At 49.3% G+C, this 19,205-nt stretch overlaps 8 protein-coding genes across 8 annotated transcripts; 3 read left to right on the top strand and 5 right to left on the bottom strand.

Annotated features, from left to right (window-relative positions):
* Window positions 1-133: 133 nt before the first annotated feature.
* GGI43DRAFT_27722 (pseudouridine synthase CBF5) lies at window positions 134-2,434 on the bottom strand. The gene is made up of 4 exons (XM_083201174.1): window positions 1,915-2,434; window positions 1,584-1,740; window positions 846-1,477; window positions 134-766 (listed from the first exon to the last, which is right to left on the bottom strand). The coding sequence occupies exons 1-4, from the start codon at window positions 2,039-2,041 to the stop codon at window positions 216-218; spliced, it is 1,467 nt and encodes a 488-aa protein (XP_083066471.1). The 5' UTR covers window positions 2,042-2,434; the 3' UTR covers window positions 134-215.
* Window positions 2,435-2,785: 351 nt separating this feature from the next.
* Window positions 2,786-4,470, bottom strand: GGI43DRAFT_27720 (uncharacterized protein). The gene is made up of 4 exons (XM_083201173.1): window positions 4,070-4,470; window positions 3,885-3,966; window positions 3,658-3,815; window positions 2,786-3,587 (listed from the first exon to the last, which is right to left on the bottom strand). Exons 1-4 carry the CDS (start codon window positions 4,335-4,337, stop codon window positions 2,791-2,793), a joined length of 1,305 nt encoding a protein of 434 aa, XP_083066470.1. The 5' UTR covers window positions 4,338-4,470; the 3' UTR covers window positions 2,786-2,790.
* GGI43DRAFT_27850 (uncharacterized protein) lies at window positions 4,358-5,040 on the top strand. Its single transcript, XM_083201193.1, has one exon. It carries the CDS (start codon window positions 4,604-4,606, stop codon window positions 4,949-4,951), a length of 348 nt encoding a protein of 115 aa, XP_083066469.1. The 5' UTR covers window positions 4,358-4,603; the 3' UTR covers window positions 4,952-5,040.
* On the bottom strand, window positions 5,041-5,727 carry GGI43DRAFT_27718 (uncharacterized protein). Its single transcript, XM_083201169.1, has one exon. It carries the CDS (start codon window positions 5,560-5,562, stop codon window positions 5,131-5,133), a length of 432 nt encoding a protein of 143 aa, XP_083066468.1. The 5' UTR covers window positions 5,563-5,727; the 3' UTR covers window positions 5,041-5,130.
* Window positions 5,728-6,477: 750 nt separating this feature from the next.
* Window positions 6,478-9,421, bottom strand: GGI43DRAFT_27716 (carbon-nitrogen hydrolase). The gene is made up of 3 exons (XM_083201168.1): window positions 9,157-9,421; window positions 8,738-9,077; window positions 6,478-8,657 (listed from the first exon to the last, which is right to left on the bottom strand). Exons 1-3 carry the CDS (start codon window positions 9,296-9,298, stop codon window positions 6,803-6,805), a joined length of 2,337 nt encoding a protein of 778 aa, XP_083066467.1. The 5' UTR covers window positions 9,299-9,421; the 3' UTR covers window positions 6,478-6,802.
* Window positions 9,422-10,909: 1,488 nt separating this feature from the next.
* GGI43DRAFT_391411 (uncharacterized protein) lies at window positions 10,910-13,185 on the top strand. The gene is made up of 7 exons (XM_083204436.1): window positions 10,910-11,128; window positions 11,256-11,641; window positions 11,688-11,825; window positions 11,892-12,195; window positions 12,259-12,349; window positions 12,406-12,679; window positions 12,741-13,185. Exons 2-6 carry the CDS (start codon window positions 11,449-11,451, stop codon window positions 12,556-12,558), a joined length of 879 nt encoding a protein of 292 aa, XP_083066466.1. The 5' UTR covers window positions 10,910-11,128; window positions 11,256-11,448; the 3' UTR covers window positions 12,559-12,679; window positions 12,741-13,185.
* A 1,942-nt stretch (window positions 13,186-15,127) lies between these two features.
* Window positions 15,128-17,222, top strand: GGI43DRAFT_27504 (uncharacterized protein). Its single transcript, XM_083201139.1, has one exon. It carries the CDS (start codon window positions 15,661-15,663, stop codon window positions 16,690-16,692), a length of 1,032 nt encoding a protein of 343 aa, XP_083066465.1. The 5' UTR covers window positions 15,128-15,660; the 3' UTR covers window positions 16,693-17,222.
* GGI43DRAFT_27454 (Der1-like family-domain-containing protein) lies at window positions 17,123-18,583 on the bottom strand. Its single transcript, XM_083201134.1, has 3 exons — window positions 18,326-18,583; window positions 17,978-18,254; window positions 17,123-17,637 (listed from the first exon to the last, which is right to left on the bottom strand). Exons 1-3 carry the CDS (start codon window positions 18,373-18,375, stop codon window positions 17,182-17,184), a joined length of 783 nt encoding a protein of 260 aa, XP_083066464.1. The 5' UTR covers window positions 18,376-18,583; the 3' UTR covers window positions 17,123-17,181.
* Between the last annotated feature and the right edge of the window lie 622 nt (window positions 18,584-19,205).

The following is a 19,205-nucleotide window of genomic DNA, read 5'->3' as shown; positions in this document are numbered from 1 at the left end:
CAACACAATACATCACAGCACGGTTTGCTTAGTAAGAATAATCATGTTTGAATTGATACCTATAAACGCCGATTACCAAAGAACCACTTGTGGGTAACTAGAAAAAGAGAAAGGTACAAGGCACGACCATTTCCATATCGACAAAAGACTCCCGCGCCAGGAAACTTCACGTTGAAAAAGAATCCTCAGTCTTCATTTCCCACTCTTTTTTACTTTTAATCGCTGTCCTCATCGTCTTTGCCTCCCTTCTTTGCTGCCTTGGCAGCCTTCTTCTCGGCCTTCCGTCGTTTCCGCTCAGCCTTCTCCTCAGCGGTCTCTCCCTCGTGCTTCTTTCGCTTCTTCTTGTCCTCGTCACCAGCAGGGGTCTCTGCGTCGTTCATGTTGGTATCGGCCTCCTTGGAGGGCGTGGAGGGCAGGACAGGGATGGAAGTGGTGGCAGGAGCAGCAGCCGCGGCGGCGGCAGAGGTATCTGACACGCTGAAATCCTTGTAGTCGGAGGTCCACTTGGCGGGAGTAGCATCGTTGGGTCGACCAAACTTGTCGAGCTTGCCATCAGCCTTGAGCTTCTTCTTCTCCTGGGCGACAGGTCCGAGGCCCCATCGTCGTGGGTAGAGGTCACGCTCCATGATACAACGCTTGACCTTTGCGACGACACCGTGGTCGCAGGTAGACATCTCGACCGTAGACATCTGGGCAATACCAATGGCAATAGCCTCACCCTTGGTGGTCATCAAGACAACCTCCTCGTGGTGCTCAATACCAGACTCTGTGAGAAAAATTTTGTTAGCGGCAGGTCCTTCAAGAATAGCCAAAGGTTTGAAAGCCTTTGCCGAATAATTACGTACCATAACGCAGGAGACCGGGCAGCATAAGCTTAGCACCGTAGCAGACAGCGTTGACAGCGCTGTCCTTGACAACAAGACGCTTGTAGCCAGTGAGCAGAGTCTCAAGGGGTGCAATGACTCTGCGGAGGTAGGACTCATCCCGGGTGTTGTCCATGGTCCACTGGGCATCCAGAACATCGTGCAGGGTAACGAGGTGCTTAGTCTCGTCCATAGCACCACTGCGCACACGTCGGAGCTCCTGCATGTGGGCACCAACACCGAGCAGCAGACCCAAGTGCACACACAGGGTTCGGATATAGGTACCAGCCTCGCAGCTCACCCAGAAGACACCCAGGTGGCGGTCATTGTCAAACTCAATCAGCTTGCTCTCGTGGATGGTTCGGATACGGAGCTGTCGCTTGACGGCGGAAATCAGAGGCGGGCGCTGGAACAGGGCACCGGTGAGGGTCTCGAGGGCGCGGGCGAATTGGGCCTGGCCGCCAGGCAGCTTGTCATGGAGACGAATAATGGCAACGTACTCCTTTCCGGCTCCCTGCTGGGACTTGACCAGTCGAGTCGCTCGGTCGATACAGACAATCAGACATCCTGTGACCTTGGGGTCGAGGGTACCGCTGTGACCGGTCTTCTCAACACTAATAATTGCGCGCCGAACATGGCATTTGTTAGCTCAATGATTCAATTTAAACATTGCAATTGGGATTCTCATCAATTCAGATAGGACTGTAGGCGAGCACGAACCGAAGAATTCGCTTAACCCAGGACACAACCTCGTGACTGGAAGGGTTGGAGGGCTTGTCCAGGTTGATGACACCAGAGCTGATGTAGGACTTGATGTCACGCTTCAAGGGCGCAGATCCATTGGGGATGGGAGTGAAGTGGCCGGTTCGCACAAGAACTGAAAAAGAGAAAAACGAGGTCAGCAGAAGGCTCGAGTCTAGATACCATAATTTTGTGTCTTGTTCCCTTCTCCTCCTCGTTCGAATGTCGCTTTGACATCCTCTCCGCACTCAATTGAGCGCTACAATTCTTTCTCCAATGTACCAAAGGCCGGGAAAGAGCATTCACTTACGCTTGTCATAGTTCTTGAGAAGGAGCGGCCACTCGCTGGTGTCGACGGAAGGAGTGGTGGCCTGGGGCTTGATGATGTGCTCCTCCTGCTCCTGCTCCTTCTTCTTGTTCACGACTTCGGAAACCATTTTGACAGTCTCTTTTCGAATTAATCAGCCGAGTATCCGAGAGCCTGGAAATAAATTGGAAGGTGCAAAGGCTGGTGGTTCCAAACGACGAAGGCGAGACTGGCGCGCTTGCACTCGTGATGGATTTTTTTTCTAGTTCTACCACCGGTTCGAGCTTCCAATTTTTTTTTTCTTTCGCTCTGTGGGGCAGAAACTTTGCATGCAAAGTGTGGCGCCAATTGATCGCTAGCCTGTATATGGATAAGCGTGCGTATGCACGCCACACTTCAATGCACCAGCCACATCATCACCATCCGTAAGATTACCTAAGCCATAGTGGGAGTTGACAGCAAGAGACAGTTGCTGGTATGCAGTACTATTTCCGACAGTCTATATCACTATCCAGACGCTTCAATCAATCTTATAAGAAAATTTCGAGTATATAATAGTATTGTGTATTCCATGTAGTGGTATTGCAGTATATTCAATGTACTGGTCTTGTATAGGTATTCAAAGAAACAGGCACCATCAAGGCGCGTTTGGGTATCCCCAGCATCCTCCCTCCCATATGTCCGTCCGGTTTTCCTCCCTAGACTGCGCTCGCTGCGCTACAATATCAACAAAAGAGGTATATATATACATGTGTGTTATAAATCACTCCCAAACACCGCGAGGGAAAAGAACAAAACAGCAAGGTATCAACCGCCTCCGCAAACCCATGGACATATTCATAAATCGTGAACATTATTCGGCCATATAGACACCTCCTCTCATGCAGAGGGCCCATTCACATCATATTGCCTGGGCGGGCTATCAGAGCTTCTCCCATAGCCTGGGTGTCCCAGAATCGGAGTTTCCACCTGGAGAGCCCGCTTGTCTGGAGCGACGCTGCCTCCAGCACTGTCGACGTGCTGCATTTCATATGACTCGTCCTTCATCTTGCCCTTGTCCTCGGGTGACAAGGGCCATCGCTCGTTGCCTCCAGTATTAACTGTATTATTGACATCAACTGCCGAACCAAGAGCGAGACCAATCTCCCGCAGCGCGTGAGGAGAGCCCAAAGCTGGTTCTGGCCACGGCATGTGATTCACATCAGTCGCACTGACAGGACTGTTGTATTGAGAAGAGTAGGGTGAGAAGTATCGAGGGAAGTTCTTCTCGGTATTGATAGTCACGGGAGAGTCATCCCAGTTGCGGAGAGGACGCTGACTAATGGGTGTCTCGCCGGTGTCGTGGCCCATAGGCATCGATGGCCAGCCACCATGGTTAGAAGACATCTGCGGCATATTGGCCTGCAGCTTCCTGAGGAATGCCTTTCTTCGTCTCCTGCCATTGCAGACGATGGCTACACCAGTGAGGATCAGCAGGAAGATAAATCCTCCTACGGCGATGCCAACTTTTCCACCCAGAGTCAGAGGACCATGATCGAACCAGGCGGGGTTTACCTCCGGTGTTTGTGTAGGAGTAGTGATGTTGACGACATTGCTTGAGAAGATGCTGCCTTGGAGTCCTAGCTTATCTCCAGCAGCTGGCTTCTGCCGACATCCAGCCTCGAGAGCAGTAATAACTATATGCCGTGTTAGAAGATATCATCATCACCATCACCATCGGGCTTAGAATTCGGGAGAGCATCGCACAATTTGCCAAGTAGTTATCAGATACTTGTAGGCACTGTATACAGCCGAGGTAGTCGATGGTATCGCCTGTAGGCCATACATCGCAGTAGCCAAAGTCATCATACTTGGTTGATAAGTTATGGTAAGCAATAGCGTCGGCGAAGACGCCACAGGCTTTGCTAAACATCAAGATGTCAGTCGCCGTATATACACATGATACAAAACACGCCCAAGACGCTGCTTCTTACCTCGTAGTACACGGGTTGTTGATATAGTCATCATGCTTCGGTTCATTGAAGACGCAGTATGATACGGCATACCGCAGGTTATCTAATGGTAAACGAACATTAGAACTCTTGCTCACAACCATCGGCATGACATGGTATAGATGACTTGAGACCAAAGGCACATGGGTGGAACACAAGATACATACAGAGCGCCGCCATATTATCGGTATAATTGCTGTCTGAGGCATACCCGCTGTTCAGCTCACACTGGACACAGCCCTGGAACACCGTGCCAGCTCCATTATCATAGCCGCCGGTATACTCGTCCGGTTTGCAGACAACATCGGCGGGGGTCGTCGCGTCCAGGACATTGCCGCAGTTGACCGAGCACGGCGAGCTTGGCGCAACGATGATGGCCTCAGCCGCCGGCAGCACAGCGCCAACGGCTGCGAAGCTGGTCAGGAGGCGTAACATTGTCTTTCGAGACGATATCCTCTTTACTAATAGAGAACAAGAGCGTTGGGGGGTTTGGAATAGCGAGCGTGGGATTGGAGCGAAGGAGCTGTAGCAAGACACAGTGCCGGCCTGTGCTACTGCCACGCCTTTATTGCTGAATGTTCACGAGCAAGAGGCGAGAGACATTCCCCAATCTGAGGGCTAATCGAGATTGATATATCAGCGCCGGGAGACGCGCCCGTCTGTGAAGCCAAGCGACCAGGAGTCTACCGAGTGATTGTTGGATGGCAGATGTGATGATGATGCAGAGTCGCATCTCAGGTACTTCCTCAGAAGAAAGGACATGGGAGGTCCTAATCCGGAGAGAGCAATTATCTCGTGCTGGTCACATTCTCCACCCCAAGTGGACGTGCGGCTCGCCCGCCATCTCGCCGCTCAATCCAATCTGCTTCGTCCCGTCCATGGCGAGCATGCACGCCAAGGCTAGGCCACATATCACGTCTCTTTCGGGGAGGCCTCAAGCCCGCCTCAAGCCCGCCCCGAGCTGTGTACGGCAGCTCTGCGCCCATCCCTTACTCGTTCCAGTCGCACCACCACCCCCAAAGAGGCCACAGCTAAGCTGCGAGCTGTGATGCCGTACAGGCAAACGCAGGCTGCTGCTGGCCAGTTTCCGCAGCGACAAGGGCACATCTCGCCACTAAAAGGCGGGATCCCCTGCGTGGCGTCAAGCCTCTGCAGGGATCCCTGCTCGCATTTCACATCCCATCACCGTTGCGGCCCTCCGATTGGCAGCTCGCTGGGACCCGGGCGCTTAATTCGACTCTCTGGATGGCCGCTGGCCGTTTAATGTCGACTTAGAGCTGCTCGGGCGGAGGAGCATGCTGCGTTCCGTAATGAAAAATGAAAAATTGTCTCTCTTTATTTGCTCTCCCCGCCCGTAAACAGGGCCGAGATCCGTCTCAAGCTGTTGGGCCATACTGGTTATCACACCGTCCCCTCGTATCCATTCCCCAAGCTGACGGGACTGCCAACGGCAACATCTAATTCGCAGCGTCCTCACGTCATCCACCATGCGGTACCTGTGCTGCATCAGTTCATGTATGTAAAGGCTCTCTCGCTCTCTGCCCTGGCTGCAGGAGGAAGCCTTATTGCTACCCTCTGCGTCTCCTCTTTTCATCTTGTACTCCATGTGTGGGGGCCAAGATTCTCCGCCCATTTGCATCAGCCTTGGACCAACATGCATTTTGCGGGCAAAAGTCCTGCTCGTATATGGCTTTAATCACTACAGGCGCTTTCACGTTGTCTGATTCCATCACCAGATCAAAGCCGTGCCGTGTAAATATTGCCGTTAGCGCGAGGTACTCGGAAATCCCGCTTGTTGGTGGCTGTTTACACACAAGTACCGTGAATACATGTACATACTCGTACGAATACTTACATCCCATATATGACAAAATTGCCGCGGCTCATATAACCTTGTATATGTGGATAAATTGCCATACTATGTACAACTGACATGCTCGGCAATGCATACACTACTTGTATCCTTGCTCCTTGCGCGCTGCAAAGTTCGTCACGTTTCTTCACACTTTATGCCCATATCCGCCCCCAAGCGCCGCCTTATGATGTTACAGCTATCACCTTGATCACGCTTTATTGATGTTGGTCGAACATTTGTTGTTCGGAGATGATACAGAAGAGGAAGCAAAAGGCCTCTTTCTCTCTTCAACTGTTCTAACCGCTCTGAAAATCCCGCTCGGGAAAAGGGGAAAGCTGTGATACGTGAATATGTAGCCGCTAAAGAATTGTAACGTACCACTATGTTCTTCCCCATGGATGCCGGAACCAGTTAGATATTGCTCTAGCGTACCGGGCTGATGATGGCGTGGTGCGGATGAAATGAGCCGCTATACGCAGGTGGTCGCTGAACCCAAGTGATGGCCAACTACCATTGACTCAACTTCGTTATCACCAAGCAATAAAGGACATTTCCCTTGATAAAGTGCAATATGTAAGCAGTATATTAGCAGAGCCCCACGATGTTCTAGATTTCTTGGCTATTAATTGAATAGACTAGCTGTCCTTAACATAGGCTACTCGCTTAGATATCTAGCTGGAAGATTCTATCGTTAGAGTCACAAGTCAACGGAGTGGGCGTGGTGTAGATGAACAATTCTTCTCGCTTATACACAACTGAGCTGCTGCATATAGCTGCATTCTCGTGACCTCACTCTTAAAATCTACTCCAAAAATTGCTCTTTGGTCTACTCGATATACGCCGTGATCGACTCTGTTCACAATAGCATGTCGCTGGAAACGTTTTCTCCAGATAGGTACCAACTCATCCATTACAGGCAAAGAGTCCATGCCATCTGTTCTTCGTCTATTAGATAGAAAGACCGTTCTATAAAGCCATAATACTCGCTAAATACAATCAAATTGAAACAAATGATTCCAGCCGCCAGCTATAAAAGTAAAATCCTTTACCAAAATGAGCTTACACGCCGTCTCACAACGTGCTCTGGCACTTTCTCTACACATTTTAGCAAAGAGAAAGTCTTCTCAAGGCCATCAGGTAGCTCTAAATCAGGTATCAGCATCATAGCGGTAGGGGTCTTTGGGCCAGAAATAAGATTAGTAGTATGATCCTCATAATTCTCCCTCTCATCTCTCCTTCTCTCTCTGGTCAAGTGCTCTAATTCGGGTCTCGTCGAATGGATGGGTCGATATGATAAGCCGTATTCACCCCTCTGGTTCTCATTTTGCGACGACATGCGCCGTTTAGACTGCTTCCTAACAGGCTGCGCCTCTGGTACAGGCTGCGAGCGATTTCCTGACCGACCCCTGGCCCTTGAATGATTCTGGTGCCTAGTTCCAGACGCAGGACGGCTTCCATGCACAGGACAGCTGGCAGACGGATATTCTTCGATGAGGGTGAACTGCGAAAGATCAATTGGCTCTTTCTGAGACATTTGCGTGCTTCGTGATCCTCGTCGTCTATCCTTTGGATGCTTATGAGAAGAACGTCGCCTACCTCTCCCAACCTCATCTGGAGTGGCCTGGGATGCCGTGTGAGACTGCAAAAGATGGAACGGTAACACAGCACTGCTCGAGTAGCTTCTTGCCATTTCATCATTCTGGCCTTGGTTGTAATGTTCTTGAAGCTGATATAGAGACGATTGTCGCGATATCGGCTGCCCGTATTCACTACCAAGTCGGCCATTCCAATCAGAAGATCGCCGCTGGCTATGAGCTTTACTCCTCGACTTGTTGCCCCCTTGCAATCTGCTATTATTCGCAATCTCAGTATTCTTAGATCGCTCATGAGTTGCCACATGTGATAATCCAGAAGGGGCTACCATCGAGACAGAGTTTTGACGAGGACGACCTGATTGGTTGTTCCATACAGAGACGTCAGATCGCATGCTGAATCGCTTGTCATCTTCCATATTGTCAGGGTAAAATGCTACATAGTCGTCTTGATCTTTCCGTAATCCTCTAAATGGCTCTGGGGACGCTATTCCGGAATGTATCGAAGAGTTGAATGTGTCTACATGGGATATCGGAGATTCCGACTCAAGGTATCGTCGGAGCATATATTGGTCGGGCGGGATATCCAGCTGTAAAGATTCGATGTTCAGTTTCGGACTTGGTGCTCGCTGCACATGGTTGGCCTGGGGTTTATTTGATCTGCGGTAGTCATGCTCTTCATCATATTTTGAAAGTTGCTGATGTTTTCGCTCGTTAACATTATTCGTCGCATTCCCGTACCATGCGTGTAAGTCGTCTTCTCGCTGATGGGCAGAATCGGGGATACGATCTTCTGGCTTTTCAGGATTTTCCCAAGCTGGATCTTGAGAGTCATTAAACTGGGCTGTATTGTTGCGTAAGCTTGCTTCCAACTCGGGCGAGCCGTCGTTATCGGAACGGATGACAGGCTGAAGCGGCTGATATGCCAATTTTGCGTACGGCTCAGAGTCCGTATCAACCACTAGAAGGCCCGTCTCCCCACGACCCATTATGCCATAGACATAAATTTCACCAGACTGTATACCAATCACAGCACTGGTACCGACGTACGTCGTTTCATCCTCTGTACCACAACGGTTGGCAAAGACGACAATGACTTCTTGGTTCGATTGTGCACGAATCAGCGGCTCAAGACGTGATACCCAGTACAATAAACTCATAGTATCGGGATCTTGAAGAGCGCTCAAGAATTCCTGCTGCTCGTCATTAGTGAGCCACGCCATAGGAACTACAACGAGTCGAGCGCCACTATCCAAGACATGCTGCCCGAATTCAAATTTGTTCCATGGAGCTTCAAACTTATAAGGGCTAAGAGCGTGGGCCATCCGTCAGTTTAGTTATGAGAATACGTAGAGAAAGAGGTATCTCTGTCCTATGAAAAAACTCACTTCAAATCCATGCAAATCCCCATGGCGGTTTGGCCCAGGCCAGGGATCCGCTGTCCAAGGAAACCATGGGAGCCCTCCAAAGCCCAAGTCTCATCCGTGTAATAGAGATGCGCTTTGCGATAGTTGGCCACCGTCTCACCATCGCCGTTGACAGTGATCGCAGAGTTGTAATACTGGGGGTCCGTGGGCCAGTTGAGCGCCGGATCTACCTTTTCGGGGTAGCCAACGACGACAGTACAGTCGTGCTTGAGGGCCGTGTTCCGAGCCCAGAGCGAGCTGATCCCCGTGCTGCATTCTTCGAGATAGGGAGATATATGGGTCAGAGACTTGAAATTGTAACCTGGAAAACAAGAAGAGTCATAAGTTAGAAGAACCCACAGCGCGAATGAAGAGTACGGTGGAAACCGATGTGGGCGTACCAGTAAAGGCCAGCTCGGGGAGCACCAAAAGGTCTACTTCCAGGTCCTCCGCGTCAGCTTGATTCAGGATCTCGTCCGCCTTGCTGAGGTTGTTTTCCACATCTGCAACATGCGGCGCAAACTGAAGGCACGCGATCCTCATCTTTCACCCTTTTCAAGTCCCAAGCGCCTTCACTCAGCTCGTCTCTCAGATCAAATCAGACGAGCAACTGCGCAGCTCCAGAGGTCCAACGCTGCGGGCAAAGCCCGACTTTTCGTGGCAGCTCCTCTGCAGGTCTCAGTCCCGCGACAGCCAAGGACCAGATGACACTAATTTCGGCAAAGGTGTTCGTCGTTGGACAGCAGCCAACAGCAAAACGACTCTTTTGGGCGTAGAGTGCTGTCAAGAATGGAGCCCGAGAGTTTGCGTGTTGGCCGTACGATTATGGAGTATCGATGGAGGGGTAGCCGGTACATGGACTGGCAGGTGGCGTTTTGTAACTCTAAATGCCGAGCAGATGTAAAGATACACGCGCTTTTAATTTGTTCGAACTGCCAGACTAAGCCGCTACCCTTGGCGTTGCTGAAGGATAATCAAAGGAAACGTCTCCCATCTCCTAGCTTTGGTTGATAGCAAAACGACAGAGCGCACAGTACATAAAATGTATTTTTACCAATTTGATACCTGTCAGTTATCGTTTATAAGACGACACAGCCTCTTTGCATGAAGTACTTCGTACAGTGGCACTACACTTCTCTCCAGTCTGGAAGCCCGTGGCTGGATTTTGTTTCAGATCATGCAAGGGGTTTTCCTGGAACAAAGAGGCACGTCTGATTGGATATGGGGCAATTCCCACAGCATGGCTGGCCAATGGCATCGCTCGGTTTGCCGCCGCTCCGCCGCATTCTGTCGCAGCACCAGACCTACTTAATGAATGCCAGCGAAGACAAGTAAAGACTACACTATGCTTTAGGGATGTGGCTGGGTATATAAGGCAGTTTTAGCATCTACGAAATACTAACTACTTACCTAGGTATCGAAATAATCTTCCGCTGTTTCCATGCGATAAGATAAGACAGCATGTCACAAGCATAAGCTGCATGCTGGCGCTGAACTCAATATACGATGTGATATAGAGTAGCAGCTGAAATGAACAAACAGAATATTGTGAAAGTCTCGAGGCGGGTACAATTAAGCAGATAATCTAGAAAATTGACATCAATTTTGATGCTTGCGTAGCTTCTTCATATTGCCAAGTTATATCGGCCTCAGAGAAATGCTTGCCTCCTATAAGGAATAATTCCTCCAATGAATTCTGCTCGTATCTCGTAAACAGCCTCCAAACAGCAACCCATCTCCAGATATCTTGGAACTAGGATTCCGAGCTATTTACTCAAACATGATTTCATTGGGTAGCATGATTCGAACTCAATGCTGCTTATTATACGCTGCCGAACATTTACATGCAGAGTACATGGCCTTGTACAGAAATCTACTGTGGCTGCCCCAATCTATCTAAACAGTATTGGCTTCCATTTGTAAATTATCTTAAACATTTTCGAATCAATTTTATACCGTCTCAGCAGATACCGTCAGCTGCTAGCAATGTTCTCTCTTTCAGCCCACATTATTTTCTTCTTTTTATTTTTTTAAGCTTGCTTTTCTCATTTACTGTAATTTGCAGAGTGAGAGCTAAACAGTGTCTATTACGATTCATGCCAAAAGTAAAATAAGCAGCTTACGCCGCAATGTCACACAAACAATGATCGACCAAAGAGATTCACGATACATGTGAGACTATATAGCTGATAGAGACTGACGTCACCCTTGCCACTTTTTGTGATGCAGCCCTGGCCACCCTTTGGTTCACTAATAATTCACGAATAATATATTTATCCTAGAAACATCTTCATCGCAGTCAATACTATTTCTTTTGCATAGCTCGAAACAGCCACAAGTGCGCCCAATTGCCTAAATAGTGCCCAATAGTTGGTAAGCCTCCTGAAACAGACTCCTCTTAGGGAAGCTTTCTTCGGCTAGCTCGCTGTCTTTAGCGGGAGGCAGCGCCTTATTCCGGTAAACTCCCCCCCCATTTCAGCGTTATTAATAGTCGACCCAGATAGGCATCTATCACTAATATCCCACTCTCGTTATCGTCGCAACCTCTTACACCCGACAATCCATTCCTGCTGCTGCCCACGCGACCATCAACATCATCACCAGCATCGCGGGTCTCCGAAAACGATCCCGACCCTCTCCTTTCTTCTTCCTTCGCGACGTCATCCGTCCTCCGTAAAGCGGCCCATCGAATCATGGTAGCCTCGGCGTCGAGCTTTGCGTCTGTCCCGCAGCCAAACGGCGTCCCGATGTCTCCTCCCGAGCCGATCGCATCACCGCCCGGATACAAATTCCCACTGCAAAACCTGAAGCGTCGCTTAACACGGCCTAACAAGGTGCCGCTGGTGCTCGTCGCCTGCGGAAGCTTCTCGCCCGTGACGACTCTTCGTAAGTTGGGCGCTGATATGGATGACTCTCCCTAACGAGTCTGTAGATTTGCGAATGTTTGAATTGGCAGAGAAATATGTAAGGCAGAGTGACCCCGGCTTCGAAATCGTTGGTAATTACATGTCGCCCTGCTCGGATGCCTACCAGAAGGCATCTTTAGCACCGGCCCACCACCGAATTCAAAGTAGGTTTATAATTGGTTAAGATTAAGATAAAAGAGAGTCGAACTCTCGCTCACTGCTATCCATAGTGTGTAGCCTGGCCGTCGATACAGACTCAACGGCCACCATCACAATAGACCCCTGGGAGACTGTACGCCTCGATGAATCAGGCAAGCCTCTCTATAGCCCGACGGTGGATGTTCTCCGCCATTTCGACCACGAAGTAAACAATGTGCTCGGTGGCATTGAGACTCAAGACGGCACTTTCGTGAGAGCGCAAGTCATGCTGCTTATCGGGGCTGATCTCGCTGTCACAATGGCCGATCCCAAAATATGGGACCCTGCTGACATTGATGTGCTGCTGGGGTACTACGGAGCGTTTGTTGTTGAAAGGTAGCAAACCCTCGCTGGTGTAAACTCGTCTGAGCAAGCGCTAATCTCGAAAATGCCACTCAGGCCCTCACAATGCAGAACCCAAGATGCGATAGAGCCTCTTAAGAAATATAAGAAGATATGGGTAGTTCCAACAATTACCAACGAAGTATCTGTAGGAAACCCCCCTGGATCTTGCAGTCACCTCTTTTGTACTAACTGGGCGACTAGTCAACACGAGTCCGTGCTCAAATACAAAACGGAGAAAGAGTTGAAGATATACCTGATTCAGTCTACAAGTACATCAAGTTACACCATTTATACCAAAAGCAGCCCGCATCCAATGGTACGCCTATCGAGATACCCAACGGAAACTCAAATTAAAACACGACTCTTGTTGCATTTACTTTACAGCGTTGCATAATGATATACTCGATAATGCGCATCTCTGCAAATTCAAATTCAGGAGCACCAGAGCTTACACAGCTCTTCATGGTTTAATAGAGTATGTTCACTTCCCCTTATCCCCAGCATAAGATATATATGTCATACTCATTATCATACAGGCGAAAGAGGGATGGCAGCAACAATCTATCCAGCATCTCCTGTTTTCTTTATATTGCGAAAGCTTTGGCTGCAATTTTGGTTATGAAAATCATACACGGCATACAATTACAAGTAGAGGGCTCATTGCGCAGTATAGAACGTTTATACATAGAAAGATAGTGAGCGGAGCATATGGCTGAGCATTTATACGACATCTTACTAGTTGGAATAAGGTGCTTTTGAGGTCCAAAGCACTGGCAACATCATTCTTCCTACAGCAGCAACCTTGGTCCGCAAGTGATATCTCGTTTCTAGCCATCTAAATAGTAAAAGACTGTGCTTTACGTATGCTCATTACAGTATGGCTCTCAAGGAAAGGACTAAGTATTGGTAAGAGGGGGTGGGCCTCCAATACCACCACCAGCACCAATCCAAGGTAATCAATCACGTTAATAAATGAGTGCCTCCTTATCTCCTCGGGCGAGTGCCCCAATTAATTCAGGCAACGAAGAGAGATTAGTCTAATGAAAAGAGGGAGGGAAAGAAAATTCGGAGCTACAACGAGTGGAGATCGGTCCGACATGGCAGTTTGTCAAACTACGATTACCTGCTGCTACTACGAAGTATACACCACATTCAACGCGGAAGAAGAAGCCATTGAGAGCAAGGAATACTATCCGTCATATCACAACGATTAATGCAAACTGCTCCCTCACAAACATCCTTATGGGATGCCTCTTTATGCAAAAGGCAGTAGATGGCACAAGATGGCACAAGATGCAAAGTAGTACTCCGTAGCATGTGTCAATCCAATACCACCCCAACGTAGCAAGCTTCTCTGCCCGAGCCACGCACATCTCCTGCAGAAGAGCTCTCAAAGCCGATTCGCATAAACCCGCCATCGCGGCTATCGGAAGGTTCCTTAGCGCGGATTATGACAAGTGACCAGGTTTCTTGCGAGACGAACCAGAGGGGGGGCACGACAAGCATCCTGGATGTCGCTACAAGTAAGATTACAACAAACATCATTTCTTTCTCCGCTGGGTGGGAAACGATCAATAAGCTCTGTTCCATCGTTCGTTAAAACCGCTCACCCTAGTCCAATAGAAGAAAGAAAGAGAACAAGTTTGGGGGCCACGGGATCGTTGACAGAAATCTTCCCCTTGTGTGTTTTAGCTTCGAGGTCTCTACCCGTTCATATTGTCCTCCTCTCTCATTTCTCTCTCTATACTCTATGATTCGCAGGGGTTACCATCCCGCAGGCGGGACGATGTCTGGTCCCAGTCAACCAATTACAAGCTCACTGCTCGCAAAAGTGCGTCTCTGTCCCGTCGAGGCGGCGATGATAATCAACAGGGATATGAGAAAGATGCAGAAAAGAGAAGGTGGGCAAAGGTTGCAGTCAAGCCGTGCCGCGGTCATCCGCCAGGTTAAACGCAATATACACGAAATTAAGTGGGTTAATTTGTCGTCTTCTTTATACTTCAGACAGCACAAAATCAAAATGACCTGCCCTCTAGCGCAATATGATTCCGCTTCAAGTTTATTGACAACCGTCAACCAGGTAGGGTTGCATTTGCGCGGGTCGTCGAGAGAGGGGCCAAGGCATCTTTGTAGCCACTCACGTCTCTATCGCTTGAAGCCTCGTGGGCCGCGATTGACGAAAAGAGGGCCCCCGTCGTCGTCCACCCTTGGAGTCAGGCCATTTAAACGTTGCACAGCGGTTTTCCTGCCGTCTGGCTCCATCTCCGCGGCATCTTCTTTCGTACAAGTGCGCAGCTTGTTGTCTTGCCCGCGCGTCTATGCCGCTGCTGATTGGATCGGCCGCCAATACGAGCAGGGGAGATGAGTCTGTGGCGTCTAAAGGCACCATTCAGGCCCTGTTCTGCCTGGCCCTCGTCAACCGGGGGAAAGCCTCATTCAGCCGAGCTCGATCGGAGCCGCTTTTGTTTCGTTTTGTTTCTTCTCTCTAATATCTCTTTGTATCATAGCGCGCTGAAACTAGTAGCAGTATAAGCCAGGCATCATCACGGCTTCTACTCCCGTAGGACTTTTCGTGTCATTGTCCCACTCACACCAAAGGAGCCTTGCCTCTGAGTCCTTCGTGTCCCAGGCTGGCTGATCTTGCGCTAGATCCCTCTGCTTTTTTGCCTGTAGAAGCCGTGCTGGCCTTCTGTTTGGTTGGAAGAATCCTCACAGCCCTACGTCGTACGGCAGGCCAGAGCGTCATGAGCCGGGGATGCGAATTCAGGCCCGGGACGTTTCGACGAATAGCATCGCCATAATGGCATATTAAGCAGCCTAGAACTCTCTCTCGCTTACCCCCCTCCCCAGCTTGGCGTCGCCTTCCTCTCGTCTAATAGCCTCATGTTCGTCGGGGCCGAAAAAGGTCGGATTGCGTGCATGTGTCCGCTGCCACCATGAGGGTAGCATTCATCGGCAGCAAAGTCCGCGCCACAGCCTCATTCTGCGCAGGCCTCGCCGGGCCCCTGCTGGCAAGAGCCCCATATACATGTACATAGCATGCACCCTATCTGTACATGCAGTATTGACTTAGAACCAACACAGCGTGGTGCTGATGCCCTAATGGGGATGTATCTTTGATTTGTGTTCTCTGGAGTGGCGTTGCTCATTGTTGCTAGTATAGTCATATAACTATTGCCGGCCCTTCCCACCGGCCGGCTCCTAGAGATGTCTCTCCTACCCAGATAGTCACCCGTCTCGTCGCCTGTCTTGAGTAGGGTTGATCAGCTCAACTGTAAGGATCCTTCTACTTGCCAGTATCATATCCTCACGAAAGTGGTGATTGATACTAGCAAAAGATCGATTCGATCCTACGGTGGGCAGGCCCTCCCGGTAATAGACTTCTGTTAGACTCTCTTGTATTTTTTATATAGCCCTTGTCTATCTATCCTCCGTCAGTCGTACGCAGAGCCCAACATGATCTCTTCAACACATCTCGTCTTGTTGGCTCTGGCCAGCTCCCAGACTGCTCAAGCTTTCAGGGCCACTCCAAGGGATGGTACCAACGACACTGATTCCGCTTCATCCAAAGGCCTCTCTCTAGCCGCCATCATCGGCATCATTGTCGGAATCATCTTCATCTTCGCACTCGCTACTTGCTTATTCGTCATCTATTTTGCTCGCCAAAGGACCGCTCCTCCTCCTTTCTACGAGCAACGCTATTATTACAGACAAGACGTTGAGTCTCCCAAAACTATGATCGAGCCTTGGGAATATGTGGCCCACCATCCTCGTTACCCCGAGTTCAATGCTGTTGCTAGAAACGGCTCTGCTGAGACCAATGCCGAGTTCTATAACCGCATGGAGAGTGCCGCTCGTTCAGGCCATATACAGCTCACGCATGACCCAAGATCTGTCATCCATGGCCACGACAATGCCATGCCTGCTCATCAGGCCTATGACCCCAATACCGTCTCCAGGCAGGCCAGAAGTGCAGTCTCAAGTCATTCCCTGCCACCTCCTCAGCCAACACACAAACGCAGGCCAGGCACTCCCGACTCGTTCATCATCCGAGCTTACAAGTCTGCCGTGGAGGACGCTTCTCGGATGCCTGAACCGCAGCCACTGCCTACACCAGGACAGTCTGTGTTATCATCTTTATCATCTCCATCTGAGCCCAACTCTTCTCCAACATTGGTTGGATCTTCATCCAGATGGAGCTCCAGACTTTCTTCGCTCTCTTTACCCAAGCTCTATATACCAAAGAAAGCTCCTCCCCCGAGCCTCGTGCTTCAACCCCTGGCTACGCGGCCCAGAGACGCCGCAGATCATCAGCTACACATTACACCTCCTCTCTTGAGCGATCCTAGGTTCATTGACAGGCCACTCGGCGCGGGCGTCGTTGTCCTCGAGCGAAACCGCCCACCTACTCCTAAAAACAGCGAGAAGTATGCTGCTTATACGGAGGTGCCACTAGCCAGCGGCAAGAGCATCTTGTATGGGATATAAATAGGGGATGCTAGGATCCTACTAGGATTACACTCTTTTTGCGCTGCCCTTTTTTCTTTTTCCTTTATTCTTTATTCTCTTTTGAGATTTACATATCTGGGAGGTCTAAGCGATGTAAAATTCTTGAATGCTTTGTTCAAGCTGTGATGGGATCTGGACTGATCTGGTATGGTGGCTTTGTCTGTTAAAAGGGCGTTAGGTTTGTGCAAGGTATTTAGCCGCGAGAAAATGGCCGTCAATCATTTATACCCTGGGAGATCTACCAAGGCGTTCTGGTTAGAGTCTATATATTTTATATCCATAACACATAATAACTTGATATACTTCATTGGGCGTTCCGTGATGCAATTTTATGGCTGCTATAGCAGCTAGGCGCAGTGATAGAATAGACTATATTATTGCACAATATAGTCATGAGACTTTTACTAGGAGCTCAGCATTGAAATTCATTTGCTCAACATATTATTATAATTAGACGTATGTTATGGATTAGCCCAGGCGGTGCCCTGGTCCTCTAGTGCGCCATGAGTCTGGTAATGGTCCACGGGAAGCACCACTGCTTTGGGCGGATGTCGTGTCAAATCCTCTACCTCCTCCTCCAGCTGATGGCTGCGGCGCAGGCGTTACTCCATTCACTGCAGATCGGATAAACGCAGGAGTCGCAAGCCAGTTCCGACCGCCGGCAACATCGGGCCAGATTTTAGTCAGGAACAAATACAAGTGCGCTGCGGCCAGCCCCTGAAGCTGCAAGAACACGATACTAATGCCGCCGGGGAAAAAGAGATTGATGGCCATCATAGCAAATGGAACGAGCTGGGACGGAATACTAATGAACATGTAGTTCGTTGTCTGGCCTCGTTGCTCCTGGGTTACAGTATACGCCATGGCGAGGAGGAGCGCCTGCGTCAATATTCCATACCCGAAACCCAATAGATGATTGAGTATCTGAAGCATGGGTCAGCCTCAATCAGAATCGGGGTGGTTTAATAAGATGATGGGAAACAGGCACATGTGTCATTAAGAAGGGGAAATGTAGGGAGCATATAAAAACACCCGAGTGAATGGAAATCACACGAGTTAAAGATTACGGCATCCCACCATGCCCACACCGCAAGCCGTCCTAATGCGAATGAGGTGGATCGACTCGAAGTGCAGGGGTAATCTCCCTCAATTCCAGGAACCGTGATAGCAGTAGAGGCATCGCACTATCCGGGCAGATATTTGAGGGGTTTTCATATATAGGGTACACGGGAGAGCACAGAAGAGTTTGAACTAAAAGACCTACCAGGATTGTTCCGCAAACAAATGTCAGATACCAAACAAGATCTTCTCGTCTAGACAATCGCGGATGACCTTTTTCCAGTTGACTCATGTACATGTACATGTGGAAAGTGTCAAAGAGAACACCCAGGTTTGGGAAGGTGATCAAGAAGCACGTTACAGGGCGCCATATCTGCGGAGGAATCCGCGCCAAGTAGCGGAAGTCATAGAGGAAGAGGTCCCCTGCGAGCATTCCCATATGCACGGCGACAGACAGGCCAAAGGTAACAGTGGCAGCAGTTCTAAAAGGAGAAAGCCAGGTCAGCAAGGATTCTTAAAAAATAGCCAAGGAGGGGGAATTGAGTAGCCTTACCTAGCAATTGGCGGCGCTCGCCAGTACGCGTCCAGAGAAAGCTCAGCCATTGTATGCAACTTTGCTCAACGAAAGGCACAAAATCTCAAAGTGCTGACGCGAAGGAGAGAAGAGGTACAAAGACCAGAGCGCTCAACAGTTTATAAACAGGAAAGCAAAGACTTGGCAGCTCCAGGCAACAATGGAGGCGCAATCATTGCTAGATTTTGCCGTGTCAAGCTTTTTTTTTTGGTCTGCCTGTTGTTGTAGAACAAAAAGAAATTGTGTCCTGAAGGGCTTTTGTCATCAGAGCTTTGACCGCGTCTGGCTAAGTGCATATACTGCTTAGTAAGTTGTGTACCTGCAGGTCTGTACCCCACAGCTGAAAAAAATAGTGAATTGGCTTGGTTCCATGATACGCCTGCTGAAGACTCCATCAAGCACCTGAGGTACGGAACGTTAGGTACCAAGTGCCCGCACATGCCGCATCATGCCGCACGCGTAGAATTGGATCAGAAGTGAAAAATTATCCGTGTTTGTGGTTCGACTAGTATCGTTCGTGAGGAAGTTAAGCGAATTGATGTGCCCTGGTGTGTTTCAGATGCTTTGGAAATATGTGTATCATGTCAAATAGAATCTCTAGTATAGAGATGTACCCAACAAGGGAGTACTACAAAAAGTAGTGGTGAGTTTACGTTAGCGGCAGAGTTCGAATAGCGTAAGAAACATGAAAGTTTCAGTACAATTCCTCAACAGACTGCGGGTTTAGTCCCCTCATAACTATTACCTATATATATATTTAAAAATGTACAAGGAAGAGAATATCTTCGGCTCTTCTCATCCATCAAAAATCGGGCGCACAGAATAATCGTACGAGGCAGGCAAAGCTATGTGGGGAACC

This window comes from Trichoderma evansii (genome assembly GCF_050947405.1).
Source record: "Trichoderma evansii strain SZMC 28006 chromosome Unknown GGI43scaffold_1, whole genome shotgun sequence".
NCBI classification, from domain to species: domain Eukaryota; kingdom Fungi; phylum Ascomycota; class Sordariomycetes; order Hypocreales; family Hypocreaceae; genus Trichoderma; species Trichoderma evansii.
This window is presented reverse-complemented; position numbering and strand designations above follow the sequence as displayed.

Coding starts and splice junctions, on each gene's coding strand:
- GGI43DRAFT_27722 (XM_083201174.1), bottom strand. CDS start 2,041: ATGGTTTCCGAAGTCGTGAACAAGAAGAAGGAGCAGGAGCAGGAGGAG. Junction 1,478..1,583: donor TGGGTTAAGCGAATTCTTCG/GTTCGTGCTCGC, acceptor CGCAATTATTAG/TGTTGAGAAGACCGGTCACA. Junction 767..845: donor GCCCGGTCTCCTGCGTTATG/GTACGTAATTAT, acceptor TTTTTCTCACAG/AGTCTGGTATTGAGCACCAC.
- GGI43DRAFT_27504 (XM_083201139.1), top strand. CDS start 15,661: ATGATCTCTTCAACACATCTCGTCTTGTTGGCTCTGGCCAGCTCCCAG.
- GGI43DRAFT_27716 (XM_083201168.1), bottom strand. CDS start 9,298: ATGAGGATCGCGTGCCTTCAGTTTGCGCCGCATGTTGCAGATGTGGAA. Junction 9,078..9,156: donor CCCCGAGCTGGCCTTTACTG/GTACGCCCACAT, acceptor CTTGTTTTCCAG/GTTACAATTTCAAGTCTCTG. Junction 8,658..8,737: donor GGGATTTGCATGGATTTGAA/GTGAGTTTTTTC, acceptor CCACGCTCTTAG/CCCTTATAAGTTTGAAGCTC.
- GGI43DRAFT_27454 (XM_083201134.1), bottom strand. CDS start 18,375: ATGGCTGAGCTTTCTCTGGACGCGTACTGGCGAGCGCCGCCAATTGCT. Junction 18,255..18,325: donor CGAGCGCCGCCAATTGCTAG/GTAAGGCTACTC, acceptor TTCTCCTTTTAG/AACTGCTGCCACTGTTACCT. Junction 17,638..17,977: donor TTGTTTGCGGAACAATCCTG/GTAGGTCTTTTA, acceptor CCCATGCTTCAG/ATACTCAATCATCTATTGGG.
- GGI43DRAFT_27720 (XM_083201173.1), bottom strand. CDS start 4,337: ATGTTACGCCTCCTGACCAGCTTCGCAGCCGTTGGCGCTGTGCTGCCG. Junction 3,967..4,069: donor CGATAATATGGCGGCGCTCT/GTATGTATCTTG, acceptor GTTTACCATTAG/ATAACCTGCGGTATGCCGTA. Junction 3,816..3,884: donor AACAACCCGTGTACTACGAG/GTAAGAAGCAGC, acceptor CTTGATGTTTAG/CAAAGCCTGTGGCGTCTTCG.
- GGI43DRAFT_27850 (XM_083201193.1), top strand. CDS start 4,604: ATGGCAGATGTGATGATGATGCAGAGTCGCATCTCAGGTACTTCCTCA.
- GGI43DRAFT_391411 (XM_083204436.1), top strand. CDS start 11,449: ATGGTAGCCTCGGCGTCGAGCTTTGCGTCTGTCCCGCAGCCAAACGGC. Junction 11,826..11,891: donor GGCCCACCACCGAATTCAAA/GTAGGTTTATAA, acceptor TGCTATCCATAG/TGTGTAGCCTGGCCGTCGAT. Junction 12,196..12,258: donor GGAGCGTTTGTTGTTGAAAG/GTAGCAAACCCT, acceptor AATGCCACTCAG/GCCCTCACAATGCAGAACCC.
- GGI43DRAFT_27718 (XM_083201169.1), bottom strand. CDS start 5,562: ATGCATGTTGGTCCAAGGCTGATGCAAATGGGCGGAGAATCTTGGCCC.